At 34.4% G+C, this 25,672-nt stretch overlaps 1 protein-coding gene across 1 annotated transcript in view; it reads left to right on the top strand.

Moving 5' to 3' along the window:
- The window catches only part of RALGAPA1 (Ral GTPase activating protein catalytic alpha subunit 1), a 114,797-nt gene that overhangs the window by 76,746 nt on the left and 12,379 nt on the right, over positions 1–25,672 (top strand). Inside the window, exons 39-41 of the mRNA XM_031553770.1 lie at positions 35–190; positions 8,012–8,170; positions 9,469–9,596. Coding sequence (XP_031409630.1) covers positions 35–190; positions 8,012–8,170; positions 9,469–9,596 — 443 coding nt within the window. The remainder of the gene's footprint in view (positions 1–34; positions 191–8,011; positions 8,171–9,468; positions 9,597–25,672) is intronic.

The raw sequence follows: 25,672 nt of genomic DNA, 5'->3' as shown, positions 1-25,672 counted from the left end.
TCCTCTCCTAATGTCTCCTGGACTTTACTTTTAGGTAAATCTCACGAACCATTGTGGTTTTATGGGAGGACTGCAAAAAAACAAAAGCACTGGATTGACCACTCCATATTTTGCTACCTCAACAGTAGAAGTAATGTTCCATGTGTCAACAAGAATGCCTTCTGATTCAGATGACTCTCTAACAAAAAAGGTACGTGCTTCTGATTAAAAGATTTCCTTGCAGTAATAAAACTAGGGAAGCAAAGGTCATTGTAAATGAAAATCCAGTAATTTTCTCTTAAGAAATAAATTGTAAAACATGATACATTTACCTGCTGATAGTGGGTATTTTACAGAAGGAGATTAAGCCATGTAAACTATCTGTCATAATGGTGAATTTTGAGATTATTGCAAATACTGGTAAAATCATATGAATACTGATGAAAAATGAAGGAAGATAAGTGTTCGTGTTGGTGAAAAGAGTGCATTAATTTTTTTTTTTATATTTGAGACTTTGAATGCCAATTGATAAATATATGGTGAGTACTTTCAAAAATGACTTTATTTACTGAAGGCTCACACACTGTCTATTAAACTAATTTTCCCTTTAAAAAGTTTAAAATATTAATTTGACTATACTTATCATATATAAGGTGTTTTGTTTTGGAGCAGACACAAATGTTCAAGAGTGATAGAATCTCTCGTTGCCATACTAAGAAAAGAATGATATTCTGTATTGGTATTTTTCCTTAGAATTTAATAAATTCCATATTAGTGTTAATAAGTTACCTCCTCGAACACGTGTCCTGTTATAAATGAACAATTGGCTATCATTAGATTGTCCCCTGTCCTACATACATACATCTTCAGATGTGCTAATCCATTCAGTAGACACGTTAATGAGCACCGGTTGAAGTGTAATATTGAAGGAACTGAGGCTTGTTGACCTCAGCATGGAGTTTAATACTTGTAATTAAATTAGACAACAGACAGTCAGTAAAGAGAGTAATAGCCATGCCTCTGGCAAACTTCAGTTATTAATGACTTTTTGTTCTTTGTGTTCAACTTGAAGAAAAAAATACAATTGTTGTTATTATTATAGACTAACTGTGGGTTCTAACTTCTCACTGCTGCATCTTAGGCTGTTGTTTTTTGTTTGTTTGTTTTTTAATTAAAGATATTTCTTTTTGTGTGCCTTTTTGTAGTGCTGGGTCCTTCCTGTTCTTTATTTCATTAAGAATAGCCAGAGTAATAGATTGTTAGTGATTTATAAGAGTGGTTTAATACATAATATGACTAACTTTAAAATAAGGTTGCTGCTTTTGTTTTAGTATAAAGCAATATATATCGCTACAACATATGCTGTTATGTTAACTGGCTTCTGTATGTTTTAAAAGAAATTTGATTTTGTGTAACACAGCTTATAATTATGTTTACAATCGTTGCATGTAATGTTTGAATTAGAGGATTACAAACTGTTGGAAAGGAGAAAGATGGATCACAATGAAAATTAATTTTTCTCAAATAATTTTCAAATGCTGTAGGCTTCAGTAGAACACAAAGGAAAGATCTCGTGTCTGTTTTCAGGAGCACTCTAATCTGCATATAGCTGTTATGCCAGACAAGGTTCAGGGCTGGTCCAGGCCTTCTGTGATTTAACTTGTGAAAGTGGTGTCAACTGGACTTTTTAACAGCTCCAATTTGCCCCAGGCCCATTTCTATCCTCTTTCACAATCTCACTTTTTAGTAATTAGGAATATTCAAGGTCTGTATGGATATGTCAGTGGAGTATATATCAGAAGGTTGGAATTGTATTTGTAGTGCACTGCTGGTGGGCTGTTACCAAGCTCCTTTATTCTCTGTGGCCTTCTTTCCTGTTCCTCCTCTACATTTGTTCTCTATTTCTTTAAACAGGTTCCCAATGAATGAAGGCTTGTCAGCCTGTCTTTACGTCTCTCCTCCCTTCTCTAATATCTTCATTGCAATCCATTTCAATCAAATTTAATAGAGACAGATTGGAAAGTATTAATTTCATGTATGTTCAGTGAAAATAGCCTAAATAAAGGAGTAAGAGAGACTGTTAGTGCGGAGTCCTACTTGTCAGGTAAAGACTGTATGGAAAGAAGCATTAGACATCAAAAGGATGTAATAAATGTCATCTCAAATTAGAGAAAATCATCTAATTAGAATCTTGGGAAGAATCATCAAGTTGGATCAGGAGTCATGAGTAGGAAAGCAGGCTTAGTGCTTAATTCTTTCAGTGGTTTTGAAACTACTTGTGCTGCTTACACTGTGGATGGGTGAGAAAAAAAATATATTTTATGTCCTGTGCAAGCTCACATTCAGTAGAATGGACTTCATTTTGTAATTGTGCTGAGCACTGTACTGTTTGTGACCTCAAAAGAAACTTGAGTTTTAAGTTTCTCTGCAAGTCTTTCACATACTTTCTTTATCTATTTCATTCAAAGAGAAAAACAAGCAAACTTCCAGTACTTAGCTTAGAATCTGCTGCTGTTTTTATACTGTAAATGTGCCTAGAGGTGCATGATAGGTCCATTTTATAAATGGAGATCAAATTAAATTAAAACAAAACTTCTTCCTGCCTGTCCAGCTACTACAAAATCAAGATTCTGCTGTTTCAGAGGCCAACCCAATTTTAAACTTATTTTCCATCCATCTTGCAGAATAGTAAAAACTTCTAAACGTCTTGAGTACCTCTGAAGCATTTGTTACTGAAGGCATGAACAAGAACAAGAAATGGCATGAATTTGGGAAGCACAAATGAAAATGTGAATATATAAAGGAACTTATCATTGAAATGCTTATCTAAAGCATGCACTTTATTAAAAAATACTGAATTAAAGATTTAATACCAATAATATAACCCAATTTGTTTCTTTTAGAATTAAGAGTTAGATTACTCTTAAGGACAAGCTTACAAAGAAAATGTCAGAGTTTAATGAAGATGTGAAGACTCAGTTTATGGAGTGAAAAAGCTCATATTTGTGCCTCTACCTTATCACCTTTCTGACTCCTCCTTCCTTAGCCAGATGGAGGAGTGGAGGCATTGTAGGTGAGATTATGCACAAGATGCATAAATAAGCGGTAGTATTGTTATTAACAGTTGGAGTACTAATTCATCTTGGGCCTTGGCTGTATTACATGATTCTAGTTTATCTTTGATGTTGTCCTAGAAGAATTATAATTCTCAGCATTTGTAGCTAGTTTTTTATTCTGTATTAAGATGTATCAGGGAGTTGAATGTTTATTAGACATAAATTATTAGTACAATATTTTTGAGTTACAGTTAAGTACACATGCCACTTAAAAAAACTAAAAACACAACAACAAAAACCACAATACCATAGTTCTTAAAGTTTTGTGAAAAATTCAACCAGAGGCTATATATGCTATAAACAAAAGTGCTTCATACATTCAGTGGGCAAAACTAGCTGCAGTATGCCAGTACTTCAGATGTTTCTGCTCCTTCTGTTCTTTCATAATGAACACTTTAATTTTTGAAGCAGCAGCAAATTTGGGGATGTTGCTGTATCAGAAGGAAATATAATAGACTTTTTTCTCCCTTCTTTAGGTAAGTGAGTATTAGAAATTACAGTAATTTTGGCAAGAGTTCAAGGGTTAATGCAACAGATAAATAAAAGGAATTTTTGTAAATTGAGCCCTGCATTATTTCACTTGTCTTGCCTTTCCAAACCTAACTCATTTAATTTTAAAAAGTAAATACTTAAATTCTTCCTGACAGTGTGCTTTGCTTTTACTATCGTTTATTACTTCAATTATACTTGGTATCACTTAGAACAATCTGCCATTTGGAAATTTCAGTGTAGCCTGCAGCTTAGTATTAAGTCTGGCTGCTATTGTAACATGTACAGCATATGACACTAATGTATCAGAATTAGATTTGATCATCCCTCCTGGTTATATTTATTTCACGTTTCTTTTGTATTCAGTTAACATAAATGTATTAAGAGAGCTGACACATGATGATGGCTACAGAGTAAGAATATTTTAAAGTATTTTGAGTTAAATTTGAAATTTCAGGTAACCTTACAGTTGGTCATTTTTATATATTTATTTTAATGGAGTAGAGTTTCAAAGCAAGCCTAAAAAAAATCTGCTCATCTCTGACATTTCCTCAGGCTGTCTTCCCGTCAGCTCAGGTTTAAAATTGGTAAAACAGAGCTCTTAATCTATTTCTCATTGCCACCTTTGCGGATCACCATGGATAACATGACCATTGTGCCTGTCACTTATGCCCATAGCTGGAAATCATCTTTAATTTGATCCACTTTTCTGAATTCTTACATTCATTTGGTGCTTATTGCTCTGTTCCTTTTTTCCATGTAACAATTCTTGCAATATAGCCTTTCCTTCTTCACACACACAGCTAAAATTTGTCTACTATATCCTAAACTGCTATATTGCTTGCTTAACTTTCCATTCTCTGGGCTTGATACATCCTTTAAGAATGCTACTGTAAAAGTTATTTGCCTTTTTACCATTTCTTTGCATTTCCCCGTTTCTGATTTGTGTACTGCCTTATACTTCAACAATAAACTATCTAGAGCTGTATGTGAAGTTATACAGTATTTCGTATTTTAGAATATTGGTATATAACTACAGTTCCAGGTGTTTCAGCTACAGCATATTACCAGTTACTTGAAGTATAACACAGTTTTAGCAAATTTTACTATTTATATTATTGCTATTGTTCAAATCTCTAGAATATATTTGCACTCGACTGCTTGCATATGCACATACAAAGCTCTAAATTTAGGAAAAAAAGGTCAAGACATTATTTTGAAGATACCATGGCTAACACAACTGCTGGTGGAGAGTTTTGAATAACAACTGACACAGATTTCAGTCTGTATACTCTGTATATACCACATCTGATTCTGCTAGATAACAGCAGAACCACACTTTCTTCTTGACTAACTATGTTGCTGTCTGTCCTGTCCATTCAATGCACAGAAATGGTTATAACTCAGTACCTTTGTGCCACTTGTGTCCAGGGCGCTGACTTCTGTGATGCTTCCAATTCAGACTTGAGGAATCCAGATTAAAATTGGAAGAGGTCAGACTCTGACCCTTCTGTGGTGTAATAATTACAGTGTATGATGAATTCTTCTAATGTTCGCTGTGCTTGCAGGAGAGCTTTGTGGTGGAACAGTGCTCAGTTTCAGGGTCATTGCAGAGGGAACTGAAAAAAGAAGAAAAATTGAAATTCTTCTTTCTAAAAAGTTCATGCAAAAAACTAGCAGACCATCAAAAGCTTTTTGAGACAATTCCAGGTGTTGGACTCTCTTCCATGAATCAAGTGCGTTCATCAGTCAAGTTATAACCATTCAAACTTTCTCGTTAGCATTGCTTATTGACCATGATGAGGTCATGTGAAAGAAGCAGTAAGGAGCTCTTTTTTAAGATCAGAACTCTTTTTAATCTGCTCTTGAAAAGTGAATATAATTTCTTATCCAAGATTTTATTCTTCTCCAAGCATAAAGACAAAATAAGCAACACCCAATTTTTATAGTTGCATATTCTCTTGTTGCTCTTCTTCCTCCTATGATGAGCACAAGGCATTGATCATAGTTTTGATTTTGAGTACATTTTGTTATAAACTAGCACACACAGTTAATACCATCATTTGCCTATTGCACCTTCTAAATTTGACGCAATGCATCGTGTGTCACAGAGATGCCATTCTGCACTTAAAATAACTCTTTGTCAAATCATTTTTGGGAGTACTCATGAGATGAAGTACAGCTGACAAAACTTGGCACTCAGTGGAATCTTCCAATTCATTGTTCTTTTCTTCTGAATAAGTTAGTGTTTTTAGCCTGGAGTGTATCCTCACACCTCTATGGGAGTAATAAAGCAAATTTCCAAAATGGAAAGAAAAATCACTGATCGCTTCAGTACGCTTGGCGTCCTAAATTATGTGCTCTTTATCAGTAGTCTTTGTGAAATAACTGCACAATAGACTTTTATCACGCTTTATCACTCTTCAAAATCTATACCATTCTGACTTGCAAGTATTCATCAGCAGTGATGCTCCATCTCAGTAGCTATCCCAGAAATGCAAGAATTGTTGTCATATCTGATTAGCTGTAAATTCTAGTTACAAATACGCAGGGGCAACCTTTAGTAAATGAAACTCAGGGACGTCCAGAAACTGTACTATCTAAACTCAATATGTTTAGGATTTTAAAGCTGTTTATTTGGCATGTAGTTTGTCTCTATCCATTATTTGAAATGTAACAGTGCAAGTTTATTGCCTCTGAGTCTGAAGATGATAAGTAAAGTTGTCTTCTAATTAATAGTCCAGTATTGTTGAAATTAAGAATGCTACTGTACAGTGATGAGTGTATCAATGATGGGTGTTCTGCTTTTTAGCAGTCAGTTCATTAATGCTATACTAGATGACTAACCATACCCCAGTCTAGGATCACGCTGTTTTTCATATTTCACAAGATATTCTATCTGAGCTTCTTACTTTCTCTTTGATAAGGCTGTCTCATCCTTCCTGAACTTTTCACCTGCTTCTGAGTGTGGGTCTGGCAGTTCCACATGCCCTTATGTCATTGTCCTATTTTGACGCATTGTTTGACTGTCACTTCACTTTGGAAGGTGGAAGATATTTAGACCCTCCAAACAGTTCCATAGTTAGTTGTCTTTTACAACGTGTCATTGTAATTATGTCATCTAAAGTTTCTGCAGCTGGTGTTCTTGTGTTCCATATCAGTAGTTCAGGTTGCTTGCCTGGTTTTGTTCTCCTCTAGTCAAATAAAACTCAACATCCTGAATGCTATTGTAACCAAGTCTTCTCTTGGTCTAGGTTTATGGTTGGCATAATAGCATCTAAGTGCAGTTAAAGTAACTCAGACATCTACAAAAGAGGCAAAAATAGCTCTCTTCAAAGAAACTTCACTCATGGTTCTTTACATATATGTACAATCTGGTCCAGGTAAAACTAATGGTTTGTTGAGCATCACGGGAGGCATGGCACTGATGCCATTTGTCCTTTGCCCAGTCTGAAACTGAAGAAAAAGCCTTTATTGTAAAAATAATGTATCAGTTTTCAGTCTGATATAATGCAAAGCCAGCAGAGAAGAACAGAAGCGTGGATTTTTTTCTTTTTTTTCTTTTTTGCTTTGTTTTTGTAAAGACTGCTACTTATGACCAATGTAAGCCTTCAGATAAGACAAAAATAGTGTTCCAGGCAACTGTATAAGAGAAACAAGCAAATATTTGAAATGAGATTTCTCTGATGACTGTGTATGTTTTCCTTTTATTTAAAGTGCAGTTATATTGTAAAAAAAAAATGAAAACAGAAAGTTGTTGACTTTTTATACAAAACAACAACTTGGAAGTATTCAGATTTGTATCAGCACGTTACTTGTTAACAGCCATTCACAGTGCTGTCCTTTGAATAGCATCAAGGCAATTGATTGACAAACTCAAGTTGGCCAAAGCTGTGCAAACAAACTGAAAACTGCGGATAAAGAAAATTGTCAGCTATATCTGGTGATGCACAAGGAGGAAAAAATTACGGTGGACGGTTCAGAATTTGGCTAGAATGATGAGGTTAAAAGACTGCTCAGATTGATGCCTTTTAAACAGATGTTTGTCTATCTCTTTTTAAAATTCATATGGAATTTAGTAGTTAGTTTACTTCTGTCAATGATGGCAGTCTTGAAACCGTTTTGGCAAATCAGATTGAATTACTTGGCATTCTTGAGATAAAATCAACAAAATTTTAGCTTTTATTAGTCTCTATTGACATGACTGTTAATTTAAATAGTAATTGGCAGCAATGTATAAAAATCCATAGCAAAAACCAATACTGTAACTGAAAACATGAGAGAACTGTAGTGTAATTTATTTTATTCCTCTTTATTTCTTTTTTGTGTTTGTTTTTTTTTTTTCCTATTGAAATAAGAGCATTTAGTATATCTGTATGGATACAGAACATATTTAAACTGATGCTCTTTTATTTCTGCTTTTCCAGTTGAGACATTTAGGAAACGATGAAGTACACATTGTTTGGTCAGAGCATACTCGAGATTATAGAAGAGGAATAATTCCAACAGAATTTGGTGATGTTCTTATTGTTATCTATCCCATGAAAAACCATATGTTTAGTATCCAGATCATGAAGAAGCCTGAGGTAAGGCAGGTGGTGTGTTACGTGTTTCCTTCATATGTTTATTCCCAGGGAACAGTGAAAATTGATCGAGCATACACACAGGGCAGAGAGAACGTGAATTCTTCCTTTTGTTCGAAGTTCATGAACTAAGTTCTATTTTGTATGCAGGGCTTTGGTGTAATAAAGTGATTCAACAAAGTGATCTGTCTTCAGTGTTGACAATTGCAGTGGTAGGAGGAAATGGGAGAACTCAGTTAGAACAGTGCATAGCAAAACAAGTAACTTGAACCTGCAAAGGCCTGATCCTATCAAGCAAATCTGCTGGCATCATAAACTGCAAAGAAAGCTGCAATGTTCTGCTTAATTATTTAAATTCTAAGATAATCTTTGAAGTTTTCTGTATCAAATTGATATGTGATTGTGGCCATTAAAGCATAGCCTGCTCAAGCTTTTCCATCCATTTCATATTCCCCTTTCTTCTTTCTCAAACCCAATTTTCATCTTCTCCTGGACTCAACATAGGAACTTGAAAATAAATTCAGCAAAGCAAAGACCATTCAACTCTTAGGCGTATGAACACATATCCTTTCTAATTTCTGTTCATCAAATGTCTGGGCTGTCAGTGGTTTAAGATAGTGAACGCTGACCGAGTAAAAGTCATCATGAATGTTTGTACTGCAAAATTTCTCAATATGATGTCACTCACCATAAGTTTCTGTGCTTCATATATTGAAGTGCTTTCTTAAAAGTGCTAAAATTAATTGAGATGTAACAGAAGTAGGAACATAGGAATTCATCCATGTGATAACTACCTCTGATTATAGGTATGAAATGATATCCAGTATATAGTCTTGTTATCACATGGTTCCTTGTATTTTAATTAATAAGTGTATTGTTTTCTTTACTAGCTTAAGTACAGCATGTTATATTATGGGGGATAGTAAAGGGCTTGAATGTTAAAAAGGAAAAAGAAGACTGCCTACAGTATTGTCATATGGCCTTACAACCTCATAAACATCATATGCACGACTATTCTTTGGATTTTTGGCAGCAAATTTTGAAAATAAGCTTTGATGAGACGTAGTATTAAAATGGTTGCTTAATTTTCTTAAAATACTTTATCTGTTACCAAGGATATCAATCAGTTATATGGCTGTATATTTCCCTAAGAGATCTGTCATGGAGCACAATAACTGGTCTGATTATCTAAGAATGAGGTGAAAAAAATTATACCGTTGGGCACTGTATTGTTACTGTTGATTGCTAATTGTTACAGCTTACATCTTGCTTTATGTTGAATTTCTTAATTTTTTATTCAGGTTCCATTTTTTGGTCCACTCTTTGATGGTGCTATTGTGAATGGAAAAATTCTTCCTATTATGGTTCGTGCAACAGCTATAAATGCAAGCCGTGCGTTGAAATCGTTAATCCCTTTATACCAAAACTTGTATCCTTTCACACAAGTGGTTCCCAAGGCATATACATTCCCCTGCAGTTCTACTGCTATGATCTTCACATTTTATGTCCTCTTTTATTTTTGTCAGATTTAAGGGTAATGTTTTCAATTTATTGTGGTGTCATTGCCTTAAAAAGCATAGCAAAGCACTGAAAAAAGACCAGCTTTTAAAAATAAGCAAATAATAGATTCAGCCCTAAAAAGTCATTTATTTCTGATATTTTATAACATGGTGCAAGTTCTTATCACTTTGTCTTAATTATTATCGTGACTGGTTAGTGGTTTTAGCCTTCCTAAAGCAACAATGTCATGGTGTTACTAATCTTTCTCTACTTAAAGATATTTAATATTTCCCCAGTATTAAAATTACTTATCTGCATTTTCTAGTTCCAGTGCTGCTTTCTTCAAAATGTGTAATTCGTTCATTTTTCTGCTAGGGATTTTGTTGCTTAGCTCAGAATATAGTGTTGTCAAAATGAAGTTAGTGTCATTGTAAAGATGCCAGAAAAGGCTATCTCATTTTTTGATTGTAACTGAAATTGTAGTATTTTGAAAGGGCTTCTCTAAGGAGAATAGATTTACCGATCAGAAATTAAAAAACGTAAGGTAAGTCAATCTCTTCTGCTTCTCCCCTTCTTAGGACTGAGTTCTGTTCTGTTCTGTACTTGTTACCTATGTCAGCAAGAATGTACTATTTTTTGTTTTCATAAATTGAGAGGTAAATTTGAATTTTGATCCAAAAGACATTCTGTGCCTAATTTCTACCAAGCTGTATATATTTGTATTTTTCATGTGATATACTGTTGTTAGAACACTATTTTTTTTTAAGGCTGTTAATACTCATGGAGTTTTGGATTTGTTCTCCCTTTAGATATGATGAAGTGGATTTAAAGATGAGTGATGGATGGTGTTTGGTGTGATAACAGTAAATGACGTTTGTGCCATTTCTGTAGATGACAGATGTTGATTCATGGTATTTCTATGCTCAGAAAGGTCCGATCTTTTTGTCATTACTCAAGTAGCTTAATCAAAGAATTTAAAATGTATTATCACCATTATACCATGAAAAGTGATGGCTTATAGCATTATATTGATATATAGTGATGAGCAATTGGAAAAAAATTTACTTTGAAATAGCAAACTTTCAGTGCTGAAAAATACATCCACAAAAACATCTGTGTTTCAGATTCTGTGTAGAATATACAAGTTTTTATAAATTCGTCAGACACAGCTTGCCAACTCAGTATATAGGAATTGGCCAGGTTCTAAGAGCTGTTTACTGTACGTTCACTTACAATTTGATTCTCAGTACTTTTTTTTTAATATACTTTTATCAATTCATTGCATGTCATTTATGACATTGCTTCCATAAAATTGTTGTTATGTGTCATGATAACTGTATTTGGTATTAGATAGTATTGGTTGGTGGGTTTGTGCTCCTTAATATGTTCAGCATGGTAACTGTGAAAAGCATTAACTAGCTATAATATTAGATATTATTAGTTGGTAGGTTACATACCATCACTTGGTAGGCTTACTAAGCATTGGTTGATTGGGCACTGATTTTAAAGAGTGGATTTGTTAAGTAGTCATTAGAATTGTTTTTCTACCTGACTTGGAGTACTGTACTCAGTGCTTTGCATAGTACTTCAAAAATTAATGTGGGGCATGAGGTCTTCTTCAAAACCTGTTGGTTTGGAGTGAGATTAGAAAAAAAATTCTACAAACTTCTTTGGCCTGAGGAGAGTCAATTGATTCAATAGGCAACAGAAAATAAATAGATAAATAAACTTCAAAATTTGGCCACCTTCTCTATGGCTTGAGACTTATATTGAATACATTAAGAATTCAAATCCTACACTTGTGCATTGACTCTCCTTTTACTAACATAGTAGGCCATCAGAAACAAGGAATTTCAAAACCAGAATGGATATCTCTGTTCCTGCAAGGCTGCTGTTAATTTCACTGTGCTGTAGAATATTTGGTGGAAATTTTCTGACTATGTGTGGAGTTGATATGTAGATCTGTGCTTATGTATACTTGAGGAATATTTACGTTGTGTTGTAGATCTTTGTAATGAAAATGGGTCATGGTAAACTTTTGATTAAGCTAGTTGTGTGTTGATTTGAAAGCATATGGCATGTGAAGAAAGTGGCACTGAAATGGGCCCTGCTACTTCCAAGGAGGCTTTATCTGTCCTTTGAGTTGGTGCTTTTTCTAAATGTGGGCCTGACTGAAAAAAAAATAATCAGCAGTCATTTGTAATCAGCAGAGATATTCATTCCTCTTCATGTAATCTGATTGCAGCTTTTCCTTTATTGCTCTAGTCTGTTAATCGTGATGTGGCAATGGGTAGCACGTGTGAATAGTATAATAATGGTTGCATGGATAAAGGAAATTCTGCTCATCTCCTTTTTATAGTCTGCTCCAACTTTGTGAATGTGTGATCTGAAGTAACTTCCTGACGCTGAAATAGTCAGTCATTCACCTTCCTGTTTCTGATGTTATTTTGACACTTCTGGTAGCGAACTTAAATAGCTTAAAATATTTGATTTTGTTAATGATTTTTAAAGGTTTCTTCTGCTCTGTTTTTATTCTTTGCTCAGAAGATGTTTCAGTATGGTAGTATTTTAAGATTTAAAATTTACTTTGTATGTTAGCAGCCATCACACAGGCATGGCATATGTCTTGCTTTGACTTTGATGCTTGCCATTTTCATTGCTGTTGCTGCATGAAAGAGAATTGCCGTTATGGATTGAGCTTTGTTCATTTGTGGGATTTGCTTTAGTTTTTCCTTCAAGAGTTCTTCAACTCCTCATTGTCTTTCAGTGATCTTACTTTTGTTTAACTCCTTGACTAATAGGCAGCATGTATGCACACAGTAACAGATGATAGGCTCAAAATACTTGCATTGTTGTGCTAATGAAACAGCGGTACCCCTTTTGCTTCTGTGTGTTTCTTCTCATTGCATTAGGAAGTGCTTGCGTATCTCGTGAATACACACCAACTGCATGTATGCTGAAAATACTGCTAAGATTTACAACTGCAGGTGTAGTAATGGTACTGGAAAGTTGAGAACAACCATTCTCACTATCATGTAGAATAAGAAGTCCATCATTTAGGGGATAATTGAATATTTTTTATTTACTGGTTTCTATGAAAATTTCTGATAGGGTTGTTTTTATTAATGGCTTCAATATCCGAGCACGTTGTTAAATTCTGAATTTAGAAGTTACAGCGTAGGAAATCGATCAAAATGAAATATTTTGAGATGTACGTATCATGTATATATAAAATATTTAGATGTGTACTTGTACTTCCTGAAATCAGTCAGATGGCAAAATGTACACAAAGATAATGTTTTTTATGTGGAATTGTCTGGTGATCCAAGTAGTTAAAATTGTGTTTATCATACAAGAGATCAGGAAAAATACTGAAACCTCATAAGACTGAAATGTGAAAAATCTACTCTTACTGTGTTACACATTGTATGCAAATTTTGGAGTGCTAACAAATATTCCAAAGTATCTGGAAAGAGATTTGTCTGCAGCTCAGGCACTGTAATGCTTGCTTTCTTTTGCAGTATTCCTCCCCGTAAGGATGCTATCTAGCAGCACACATTAAGAAATCCTACTTAGCATCTTTTAAATCTAAAATTTAAATTTAATCGTTGAACTTTTGCAAATCTGGAATATAGATAATTTTATCCGCAATAATCATACCATAATTTTCACTTCTTTGTAATAATCTATCATGTATTTTACCTAATGCAAAGAATTCATCAATTATTTTTATTTTTTTGCCTTATTAACTGGTGAACTTAAGTACCAAAACTATAATGCTGTTTTAATTATTCAGTCTGCAAGATGTTGTAGAACAAATCATAATTGAAAGGATTTGAGGATTTTTATCAAAATTGGAAAATTTACATCCACTCATCTTTTTTGGCATGTATTGCTAAAGAGTTGGTATTTGCTGTATTGCAGCTAGCCTTCTTAGACAGTTGTCTTCCAGAGATTAAAGATATTGACTTCATATGACATCTGACAAGGCAATCACTACTTTACAAATAAAATAGTATGTTTGAGGGTGTTCTTAAAAGTTTCTTCTGTGTTAAAAACTCATAGTACAGAAGGAGCTTTCTTGCTTGATGTGAAGTACTCAGATGCTCCAAAAAAGGGTTTTATTTGAAACAGAAGCATACTTATTTGTTATGGCTGCTTGGTAATCATTAGGCACAAGATAGAATTTCAGACACCATTTATATTTAAAAAAAAAAAAGAAGTCTAATTACTAATGACGTACAGTGAGCAAAGTGCATGTTTCACATTGTCTGGCCACATTTAAAGCATATATTTGACTGACTTGGTTTTGTGTAGGATTTGTGAAGGTTTTGGAGGTTTCTTACTAATACAGAAACTTAGATATTAGAACTAGAAGGCACTTACTTTGGCCAGCTTTTTTGTATACTTTGTAGATATTGCTTTATATGCTTTACAACAAATAATTGAAGATTTTAGGATTTTGGTGAATATTTATCCTGCCCCTGAGTCATATTATTGAAGCCTTGTTTGATATAAGTTCAAATAAGAGTCATGCATGAGTTCGTCATATGACCCTTGCTGTCTCTTCCAGAGAAAATAGTTAGTTATTTCTAGAATCTATTTTACTGTTTGGCAGTGGAAATTTTTTTCAAGTTCAAACAAGAATCACAAGGTAAAGAAAATTATAATCAGTATTTCCTTTTACTTTGACATGCTCTGTTTTTCAATTTTCCCAAGTCCTAGTTCTGTTGACGATTCTTTTGATCTTCTTAATTCAAAATGTCATTAATTAAAAGCATGCATACAACAGTAAAACAAGAAAAACTGAGGGTTTCCAAGGCATCTGTAAGTATCAGATTGTTTTTGTAGACTGTTCAGTTATTTCAGTTTCAAGGAATAGGATGACATTTCTCTTTGCATTCTAAGACTTAAATGTAAGAGGAAAGTTCATCTCTAGAGTCATACGTGTGTGTGCATGTGTGTGTGACAATTTGTAGATATGTAATGACACTAATTTTTTATACCATCTTTGTGGATTTTTTTCCCTGAACTAATGCATTTAAGTAATATTTTTTCCTTTGATGCCACAAGCATATTTGAACAAGAAGAAACTGTTGTAAGAAAAATCCCAGAAATATCTGCAGGATTTGGTTTCTTGTAAACCATGGATAGTGAAAGTACTCAAAATGGCAAACAACTACTGCACAAAAGCAAAATTAGCAGTTCATAAGTAAATGCTGTGTTTAAGAATGTTCACATTCAAGGTTAGTGCTGTAGTATGCTATGCAGAAAATTGGTGCAGTTTGAATATCTCCTATAAAGGAATTGTATTCATAATGGCAATGTAATGAGAACCACACAAAGTAACTTTTGTATGGGTAATAAAATCACATTGAAGTTTTCTCCATCAAAAAAGGACCAAATAAAAAAACAGTGAAGATTCCAAAGCATAAGTTATTTATGTTCATTAAGTATTGTTTGAATCCTATCATAGGAGTACCTTACCTGACTATATATCTAATGTTCCACAGAAAATGAGGCAAGTATTGATTGACATATGCTGCTTAAATCGATCACCTTGACAGCCAGAATTACGGTAATCTGTCAGTGTTAATGACTGTCTTTCAAGCTTTGATACCTCTCCTTTCGCTCTTCTTGTCTTGCCTCTCTTCTATTTGAAGTACATTTTCTTGCAACCTCTGGTTTTGTCAGAGTAGGTACTTTTGTAGTGTTTTTTGTCCCCTGAGTCCAATTTATTGGCTTGATCGTGCAATTAGACTTAAAATGCAACACCAGGGAGCAATAGTGTTCCGAGTAACAATTGGACCTCAGGGGTAGTGCAAGCCTGTTCTCAGCTGTCATTTATTAGTTACCTGTTGAAAGAATAGTTCTGTTTTGCTATGAATAATTCCAAGGCATCACTTTAAATGCCTTTGATTTTAGCCACTAGAGACAACCGATTGAACCAACATTTGTGATAGGTTTTTAAACTCTTGCCTTAGTTTTTGTCATACAGACACTTGAAATAACTGCTGGAGTGATACTTGCAGATGTGTGTACAAAGCTGCTGTTTCTACTGCGTTTTCATCTAGACACACACATCATTTCAGTTGGTTTTCTTCATTGCTCCTTTTCTTCTGAATAATGCATCTCTGATACTAGCGGTGAATAGAAACTTAAAGCTTGAGATCTCTGCTTCTGTGTTGCAGTGTAGTGTATTTTCATGCATAGACTCCATAATATGTTTTTAAAAATTTTTTGCAAAACGTGCTATGCTTTTCTTAACAGCAGTTCCAGATTCATATCTGTTCAGGTAAACATATTTTCTTTAGTAATTTTACTGCTTCTGGTCCCACAGAACCTGCTTTCTCTGCCCCAGTAGCTCTTCTCTCTTTCTCTTCTTAGGCTGTTGGCAGAACCTAGCTAGAACACTAGCAGTGCCTGTTAAGAGCTATAGCTCAAGCACTTGGTTTTAAGGGTAAATACTGTTGTTGTCATCACATCAAGATATCATAATTTGGTTTTGAATTAGTAGCATCTTTATTATTTATTATTTCTTCTTCCCAAATGAGTGCATGAGACTCTCTTGAAAGTAGTAAAAGAGCAAAGAGCAAAATATAAAATAATGCAAAACTGATTCATCCCACTAACACAGTGTTCTGCTAATAATTGTAAAGAGTGTTCTGTTGATGGGGACAGTTTGAGAGGGATTCAGATATTTTTGTATTGTTCAGAAAAAATATAGGGCTTTTTACATCTTTCATTAATTGAATTTAGCCATCTGAAGGGGCTGGAAAGATCTACTGTTTTCTGTTTAAAAAAAAAAGTCTTGATTTTTGTATAAAATGTGGGTAGGCTTTTTCGGGTGGCATTATGATTTAGAATAAAAGGATGTTGGTGGGCTACTGTGAAAGGCAGTGAAGTGCTTTCTCAGCCTACTAGAACTTCTGAATTCAGATCTGTCAATACAGATAGCTTGAAGGAGGGAAGTTCTTTGTTACTGTATCTTTTTAAGGTAGGAAGTTTGGGGTATATTGTAAATTGAAAATTAGTAGAACAATCACTCTTCCATCATAAAATGCATTTTAGAGGTCAGCATATCCCTCTTTAAAAAAAAAGGGGAACAGGAAAAAGAAGGCGTATTCCTTAAACTGGAATAGAAAAAAATAAACTAGTTCAATCATATGCAGGGTAATTGCTTCGTACATAACACAAAATGACAGGTTTTTTTGTTAATACCTACTTAACCTTATTAATTAATTAAACATTTTGGATAACAAAAGCCTATTGTTAAAATGTTAAGACTCTTGCCCTCTTAAGGTGTTAAAATTCATACAGATTCCTTCGATAGCTCTCAGATGTCTGAGAATAAAAAGGGGGAAGATTAAACATTTTATTTCTGATATTTCTGGGATTTAAAGTAAAGCATTAACAACAACAACACTATTTAAACCTTGCTTTTATTTTGCTAAGGAGAGCACTGTTTGTTGATGTAATCCTTTACTGCTCATAAATTCAGCCCTCATAACAGAGAAATTGCTTGAAAGTTTTGTATGCTGAAACTTTGAAAGCTGGATCTATAAAATAATAAGTATGTTCTATTGCATATGGTTGATTCTCTTGTTTAAATTGGTGAGAAATGTGGGAGATTATTGGTAACAAGCAAAACTGACAAATACTAGTGTCTGAGATAGAATTTTAGGGTGAGCTGAATAAGATAGTGACTAACTGTTCCTACATCATTCTATATATGATAATCATGACTGGTGGGGCATAGTTCCAGTGCCAACATAGGGAGAAGATGATTATATGTACCAAACAAAAAACAAGGAGATAATAGAAACAAGTTCATTAGTTGTCTTTGTTCTCTAAAACATGACAAGTCTGTTGTCATTTATTGAGTAAAAGGTTTTATATAATACCTGTAAATATGTGAAAATATCTAGCTGGAATATACTCCATGTGACTATATTTACTAACTAAAGAAGTAAAAATTACAAAAGAAAATAAAGGATATGTGTATATAATGTATTCTGGATGTGCCACAGATTTAGTAGGAAAAAAAAAAAACAACAATGTAATAAACCAGCATAAAGCAAGGATTAAAAGTTAGTATTACAGTAATTGGAATTACCATATGGTAGTCCAAAGAACATGAATCCTAATCGTGGCCTGGCCAATCAAAGTAATCACAATATACTTTCTAGACGTTAGAAGAAACAGTGTAATTGCTGATTAGCTGCACCTGAATAGATCTTTGGGTCACAAATGTATCTATTTCCTTCAGAACGCTGCTTCTTCTGAACATAGAAGAATGAAGGGTATTAGAAAATCTTTTAATTTCTGCTTGCCAAACCATGGTTACCATCCATCTGTTCATGCCAATTGTGGAAAAAGGTCAGTTTTCAGCAAAGCCATGTATTTCACAGAAGGTATGTGAACTGAAATTGCACAGGGGACATGATGGTTCCTGATTCTTAGTGATAAACTATTGGGGCCAGCAGGGTTGGCATATGGTTCAGCATGATATGAAGGCTTGGGTTCCCTGGCTTCACTTCTTTGGCGTTGAACGATAAAACCTGGCTCTTAAGTATTGTTTCACTGGACACCAATCATGGGCAGCAGGAACTGCCCATTTAACTCTCTGTGGGAAGGAAGCCCAGACTGCATTCACAATAGTACCATTGTAGTGTTGCAAACTGCTCTCAACAGCTTGACAGCATTAGGGAGGAGGGAGAAGGGGCTGATTTACTAATTGCTATTCAAAATAAAGGAAGAGGGAAGTAACTGAAAATTCGTTTTTGTTTTCATCATTTGAATGAAAGATGCCTTTGCCAGTCTTCTAGTTCTAAAAATTGCAGAAGACTTTGCTACCATACAAAGAGGCTTACAAGTAGATTATCTTGTATCCACTGCAGCAGCCCACAGTAAAGATAAAACATTCTCCAGGTAGTTGTAATGATTGGAATTAAAGACGCAATTTCTCATTTGAGAATTGTCTCTGTTACTGTGTAGTGTGAAATTGCAAATTAATTTATGTCTATATCTGTAGTCTTTTTACTGGACAATATTTAATATTACTTTATATCTTTGATTTTTGCAGTTTTCAGCATAGTCTTTCTGAAAGGCGTTTTCATAACTGTTTCTCTCATCAATGAATGCATCTATATATGCAGAGGTACTTAAGATGGTACTTAAGATAGAAATTTGAACTTTTGAGTATATGAGAACAGTGGGCTTCAGCATTCATGCAAGTACTTGAAGCAGAGCCAGTTTTGCTTTTGTTTTTTTACATGCATGAACCTTGATTGCTGGAGTTTGAACCAATACAGCGCTGAGTGTCGGAATAGGGATAAGCCCCCCTCCCCAAATCTGGAGCTAGTGCATGTGGCAGCACTTCCCTTTGGCCTATAATATTTGTAGGCTGAAGCAATGGTTGAAATGGCTGGACATCTCTGCCTGGCACATTTGGGACGCCATTCTTAATAACCTTTGGTCCTTTTGCTGGTTGTGTCGTTGCTTCTCCTGCCACTCATCTGTAACACAGCAGTGCCACATTGGAAGCACTTTGTGAGCCATTCTGTCTGCCTCGGGGAACCTGCTTCCAAAGGAGTCCTGAAGCTGGTTAACTGTGATCGTCTGCAAAATAATTAACACAACACACCTTCAAGTTTCATTGATTCTTGTCTGGGCAATGTTAGTAAGACAAATCCTCCCTGGAAGGTGAACTGGAAATTCTGCCTACATGAGAGCTGCAGCACTGTACCTTTGCTGTTTTATTTTCACCTCCATAGCCTGTTACCACAACATAGACTAGTGGGGATGTTTGTAAATGCTGTAATTAGTCTTCTGACTACATCACAAGTAAATTTAATGAGTAATCTGTTACAATCTTGTGCTATTTTTCCTTCCAGTACTGTTAGTCATTTGATCACACTGTTGTTCGTGCTAAATTGCAGTTTAGGGTTTGTAAATTTTGTACACAATAGATGGTAGCAAAACTGAAACTTTCTTCTATATATTTGTGTTAATCAGCTGCTGCTATATTTCAAACAGATAATTCATTGAATGCCCGTTCTTCCTCTTACTGCAGAGAAGATTATATTTAAGTCAAGATTAATGGATAGATTCTGATGTTAAAACCCAGTCTCTGAGCCTGACATTCCCTAGAGGCATATAGTGCATTAGTTCAAGCCAATATGCTGCTTATCATAGATGCTATGACACTGTCTTGAATGACAGTTTACTGTACTTTGTTACTGCTTACTCTGGTAATAAAATCACTATATTGTGTTCTTGATAATTACAATATTAAATAGAAACTTAATTCGATTACTGCACGTTTAGATACAGATAGTTCTTAAGTAATTGCCCGCTGTAAAATTTCTGATATTCATTTTTTTCACTCACGAGGTGTGTTCTGTCAGTCTAATACTTAGTTCAGTCACCTTAGCTGAAAAAGTGTTGAAAAAAATATCACAATGGGATTTTCAGTAAAAGGCAGTACCTTTTATCTTTTTTTTCACTTGAACCTTGTTGTTTTAAGATAACTCCTTAAGATGCTTTTGTTTGCTGAAGTCCTTAGAATAAAATAACTGTAAGGCTATACAGAGTAGAAGAATTCAATAAATATTATTAATTCTGAATTTTTTTATCTTACCTTGGAAACTGCTAGAAATCTGGGCATCAGTGTTGTCGTTTTTTTTGCATGAGCAGTTGATCAGAATTAGAATCTATTCAGTTTAATAAGTGTAGTCTAAAAATATTTTGATACGGCTGCCTTAAAACAATGACTTTTTATATAGTTGGTTTTTATGTAGTTCAATTCAGGAGAATACTTATACTGAATGTGAGATTTATGGTAAGTCCATTACACTTGCAGTTTAATTCTACACATCTTTTATGTGCCTTTTCTGAAGGAGCTTGATACAAAGTGGTTACATTTTTCATTTCATAATTGAGTGTTTTAAGTGGTTAAGCATGGTCCAAATTTTATCTAATTCCAGTTTGTGTTAATGGTGCTACACTCACACTGCTTTAGCACCTGTTATGGATTTTGAGTCATCTGGCAGCCCGTGGGACTTAGATAAAGAAGTACCAGGTGTCCTGCCTGTCTCTTAATTGAGACGCAATGTAAACAATATAGACTTGGCAATATGGTTACAGGAATGGATTAAAGCCTCGCTTTGTCTGCTCTGATGAATCACAGCTTTTTCTTCACAGAAGATGTTATAAACCACTGAAGAATTTAGTTAGCTTTAAGATCTGATGAAACAAGATAAAAAATAAACAATACATCAAGGATGTTCCTAGAAGGACAGTACTGGGTTTTGCAATGAAAATGTAAGCATCAATTACACTTTCTTGCAGTAAGTTAGTAACTTTGCAAGTGCTTACACAGTAAAAATAAAGATTCTTATATAAATCCAGATAAAGTCAGTGCCTTTCAATGTATGATGTGGTGGTAAACTAGGCAGAAAGCAGTACACTGACTCAGAAGCACTTAGTGGCTGCAATTTTGCCTAGACAATGCTTGCCCTTTTCATCATTTAACTATAGTATATCTATACTGGAATTAATCACCTATAACTGTAAAATTAGTACTCTTAAAAAAGCTTCTAAGTGGCAAAAATGTTTGTTGTTATAATTTACCCCCATATTTTCAATTCATTAAAATATATTGAACTTTTTAGTAGCATAAAAAATAGCATGTAGTTTTAATTATATTCATTTAAAGAATTATGTGAGCATATGCATTAAAAACAATTTTTGAAATCTGGAATGATGAGATTGATTTGTATGGATTTATCTGTTATTCATTTCCATATTTTAATCATGAAGGTATATGCCTCAGAAATTATGTCAGAGAACTCTTTGGCAGTTACAGTTTGTGTTGAGAAAGATTTTCATTAAGGATGCTAGATACTGCATTTTTATGTTTACTTAAATTCTGTAGTCTTTTACTTTTAATATTGATTTAATTTTTAACAATATATCTACTTTACTTGGTAGTTTGTTATATTAATGCATTACTTTTTAAATTTACTGGGTTTTGATAATTAGCACTGAATCCCTCCCACAGTTTTAAGATATCTTCATGAAAGGCAACTTAGAACTTTAAAAATATTACAGTGGGTCCTTTGAGTTTTTTGTTCTGTTTTATGAGTAAGGAAATAGATTGTTATGTTTTACAAAAGTGCTGTCACTAATTCTGAGAATATGATCTCTCTGGGGGTAAAAATCACCTTAGAAAACTGTAAAATTATTCACCTTTTCAGTAGTGTCAAGCATTGTAATTTTTTTTTCTTCTCTTTAACCTGAAAATCTCGCATTGGATACGAGAGGCATAAACTGAATTCTGCTTTATAAATCATCAGTGATGTGGATAAACTCCAATTCCGTATGCAGACACTGCTTTCATTTACAGCGTATCTGTGTAATGCACAGAACAAAATATTTATGTGCCAGTTTTCAATATTGGTAGTATTTAAGAAACAGAAAAGAATCTAGGCTGGCTTTGAGAAATAAGTTGACATGAGTTAACAGAAGTTACAGTTGGGAAAAAGAATCTTTGTATACCGTGCAAAATAGGTGCGGGAACCACTGAAGTGCATTAAGTAGGTGCTACTTCTACAGTCACTTTTCAAAGTAGAACAGAACTTTAAGTATTCCTCTCAGTGTGGCCAGTTGATACTGATCACCCACCTACATAGAAAACACAGCTAGTTGCAGGGCTTCCAACACAAGATCAATAGCATCCCAACTTAGATCCTTAATTCTAAGAGGCAACAAAAAGTACAAATTGTTGTGACTCAGTATGACTTCAGCTGATTTGACAACTACTGAACAATCTTTTTCTTTCAGAGTGAGATTTTCTGGGAAAAAAAAACTTCCATTTTTACAAGTATGATGGTTGGGTTTTGTCAAATTCTACTAAGGTTGTAACCTTAGGGTTTTAATCTGTACTTGTTATCTTTTTCTGGAGGCAATCGTCTTTCACTTCTTTATGTCAGTAATTGAAATTTACAAGGGAGAATCTGCCTAATAAAATTGTGCTTTCTTCATTCTAAATACCTCAGATTGTAGCAATTAATTCTGCAGGGTTTTAACACCTTCTCAGACACGGGAATCTAGAAGCTTAAAATCCTACCAAAATCTGCCATTTATTGTGCTTCACTATTTTCTCTCTCTCTTTTTTTTTTTCCTTTGGTCTTCAATATCCTGGGAGCTTTTTTGACTGTTGACAATATTGTACTGTTATTTTTCCTTGCAAAGAAGTGAGCTTCTAAATTTGATGAGGGGGTAGATATAAGCAAAAAGGTGCCATCTTACATAGCTTTTCTTAAAACATCGTTAATCTCTTTTATACATTGTGCATGCAGTCAAAAAAAAGCAGCCTCTTATAGATGTCCATTAAGCCTACAAACAAGTATCTCTGGATGGAAGACTTTCATTTTCCAGTTAAAAATTGAGCAGTACTTTTACTACTGCTTGCCTAAACTGTTTTTCAAATGCCTGGCTTGTACTCTCCACAATCATATCAATATATATTGACTTCTTAGATGATTTTGCTAACAATTGAAACTGCCAGGGATGCAGCTGTACATGTATTTCTAACAATAGTTTGTAATTTAACCTGAGAAGGTCCATCGTGCTATTTAGAAATGCATTCTCTGGCTTTTGTTCTAAAAGACATTTCTTGGCAATCATCAGAAGATTCTCTCTTTCCTAGCAATGGAATCAAAGGCTCTCAGATTCTACATACCGTCAGTGTTTTCATCACATATACACTATGACACCAATACACTGTTTTATTGTGATATGCTAAATGGATGTGCACATATATATATACATAAGCATCAGAAGGGAAAATTTATTAATAAAACTTTCATAGAGGTGCTTGATATTGTGATTTTTATTCAGTTTGTCTGGATGAGAGACAGCGATAGGGAAAAAAAAAAAAAAGCAAAAAGCAATAGCCCACATTTTTACTCTCTTTAACATACCTCTTGGAAATTCCTTTCCTTTTGTTATAATTCTGATTTCTAAGAAAACGGTTGTGTTTTCTCCTTACTGGGCTTAACCAGCCCACCAATTAAGGGGCTGGAAATACCTGCAGCGTTGCTGGGCTTACAGCTTGAAACTTCATAGTTGTGGAGTATTTCCTGAACTATTGTGAGTTTGATGCCTTTTAAATCATCCTGAAATCATACTGAAGTCATTTACTAAAATGGAAGCTGTAGCATGACATTTGATTGTTGTATCTGAAATGGTAGATACTCTTTTTTTGACAAGTGGAAAATTACAGGATTTCTGCCATTGATGTCTTTTGGTACTTTGGTCATTTAAAATTTTTTTTGAACAAATGACATACTGACTTTTCAAAGAATATTTACAATCATTAGAGATCTTTCTATAATCATTTTTGTGTATTACTGAACCGTGCCTTCAACCCTTTTTAAATTTTTCATCTTTGAATGCGTTTTCCAGCATAATCTTTCTCCTTAGAAGCTCCTTAGGAAATCTGTGCATTTTCTCATGCCTCTTGCTCAGGCCTCTGTCTATCTGTTGAGCAGAAGTGGGTGTTTCTTTACTCATCTTACTTATAAGGCAGCAGTGCATAGAGTTTTGAAAGTATGTTTACTGGATCAGTTCCCACACAAGTACAACAGGAGTTAATTCAGTAGTTATATCAGTCATCTTGGAAATGAGAGAGTGGTTTCCAGTTTTGAGGTCACATCTACTGCCTCTTACAAGAATGTCATTCTAGCCATTGGAACTGAGGGCATTTTGTAATAGGTGCTCTTGGTTCACTGCAGAAATTGCTCTTCGTTTCATAAAATGTCCTCATCATCAAAGAGAGAGTACATTCTCATCTGTATAGAGCAGTGGTTATAGTACTTTACTGAGAATGAAGAGTTCCTGGGTTATGGCCCCTGCTCAAGAGGTCTTCGATGCCAACACTAGAATTTCTTCTCCAGCTCTTTTGTAGATCTAGCACATAGATGCTCCTGTAAGACAGATTACACAATTTTGAAGAGCCATATTCTTAATTAAAGTCTTAAGAATTTTACTCCATGTTGAAACTACCCTTCTTTTGTATTTTCTCAGCTTCAAGTTTAATGAAATAGTAGGATTGGTACTCCCTTGATGATTATAAAGTGCTAATCATAAATTCATTCTTCTTTAATTGTTAAATACTAGATAGGTTACTTGCAATACATATTATTCAATTCTAAAGCTTATGGGCTGACTTTTTACTGAGTTTAGAAGGGTATAAATGCAAAAAAAAAAAAATAAATAGATTGAGATTATAAACCTGTGGAAATGATTACGAATAGATGTTTTGACATAAGAACTTGAAAGATAGAGACAGTAGATTGGGCTGGGCAATGGGAAGTACAGCTTATGATTGCATGATTAGAATTGCAAGAAAGAAGAATTTGGGACAAATACCTAGAGATGTAGGTAATTAGAAAATAGATTTCCTCATCAAACGGAAGGATGACAAAATTGTGAATAAAAAAATGGATTTATAAAGGAATTGTTTTGAGTATGAAAGAAGGAGATGAGGATGGTGCATGAAGATGCATGGAAGAAAAATATTTTATTTGTATTATCATGTCATATGTGTAACCATAGAGAGTGTATAAACATGACCATAGATCACAGTCTCATTATGCTGAGATGTACAAACTAGACAAGTGCTGTTGTCCTCAAAGTGTCCTCGAAGTTAAAAAGTTAAGTATAAAAATGACAAAAAATGAAGGAGGATGCAGAACATAAGGATATGTGAAACAGTAGTGAGAAGTATGAATGGCTGTGTGACCTGCATGCCAACAGATTATAAGCCTTCGAAGATGTCTTCTTAGTAGTTTTGATCAAATTGATCAAATAGTTATTGACTATTGCAAGGAAACAGCAGATTGAAAATGATATCCAAAGAGAATGCCCTGTCAATTCCCTGTGGCTCTGGGCAGCCTGGTCTAGTGGTTGGCAACCCTGCACATAGCAGGGAGGTTG

This window comes from Meleagris gallopavo, chromosome 5, assembly GCF_000146605.3.
Source record: "Meleagris gallopavo isolate NT-WF06-2002-E0010 breed Aviagen turkey brand Nicholas breeding stock chromosome 5, Turkey_5.1, whole genome shotgun sequence".
NCBI classification, from domain to species: domain Eukaryota; kingdom Metazoa; phylum Chordata; class Aves; order Galliformes; family Phasianidae; genus Meleagris; species Meleagris gallopavo.
This window is presented reverse-complemented; position numbering and strand designations above follow the sequence as displayed.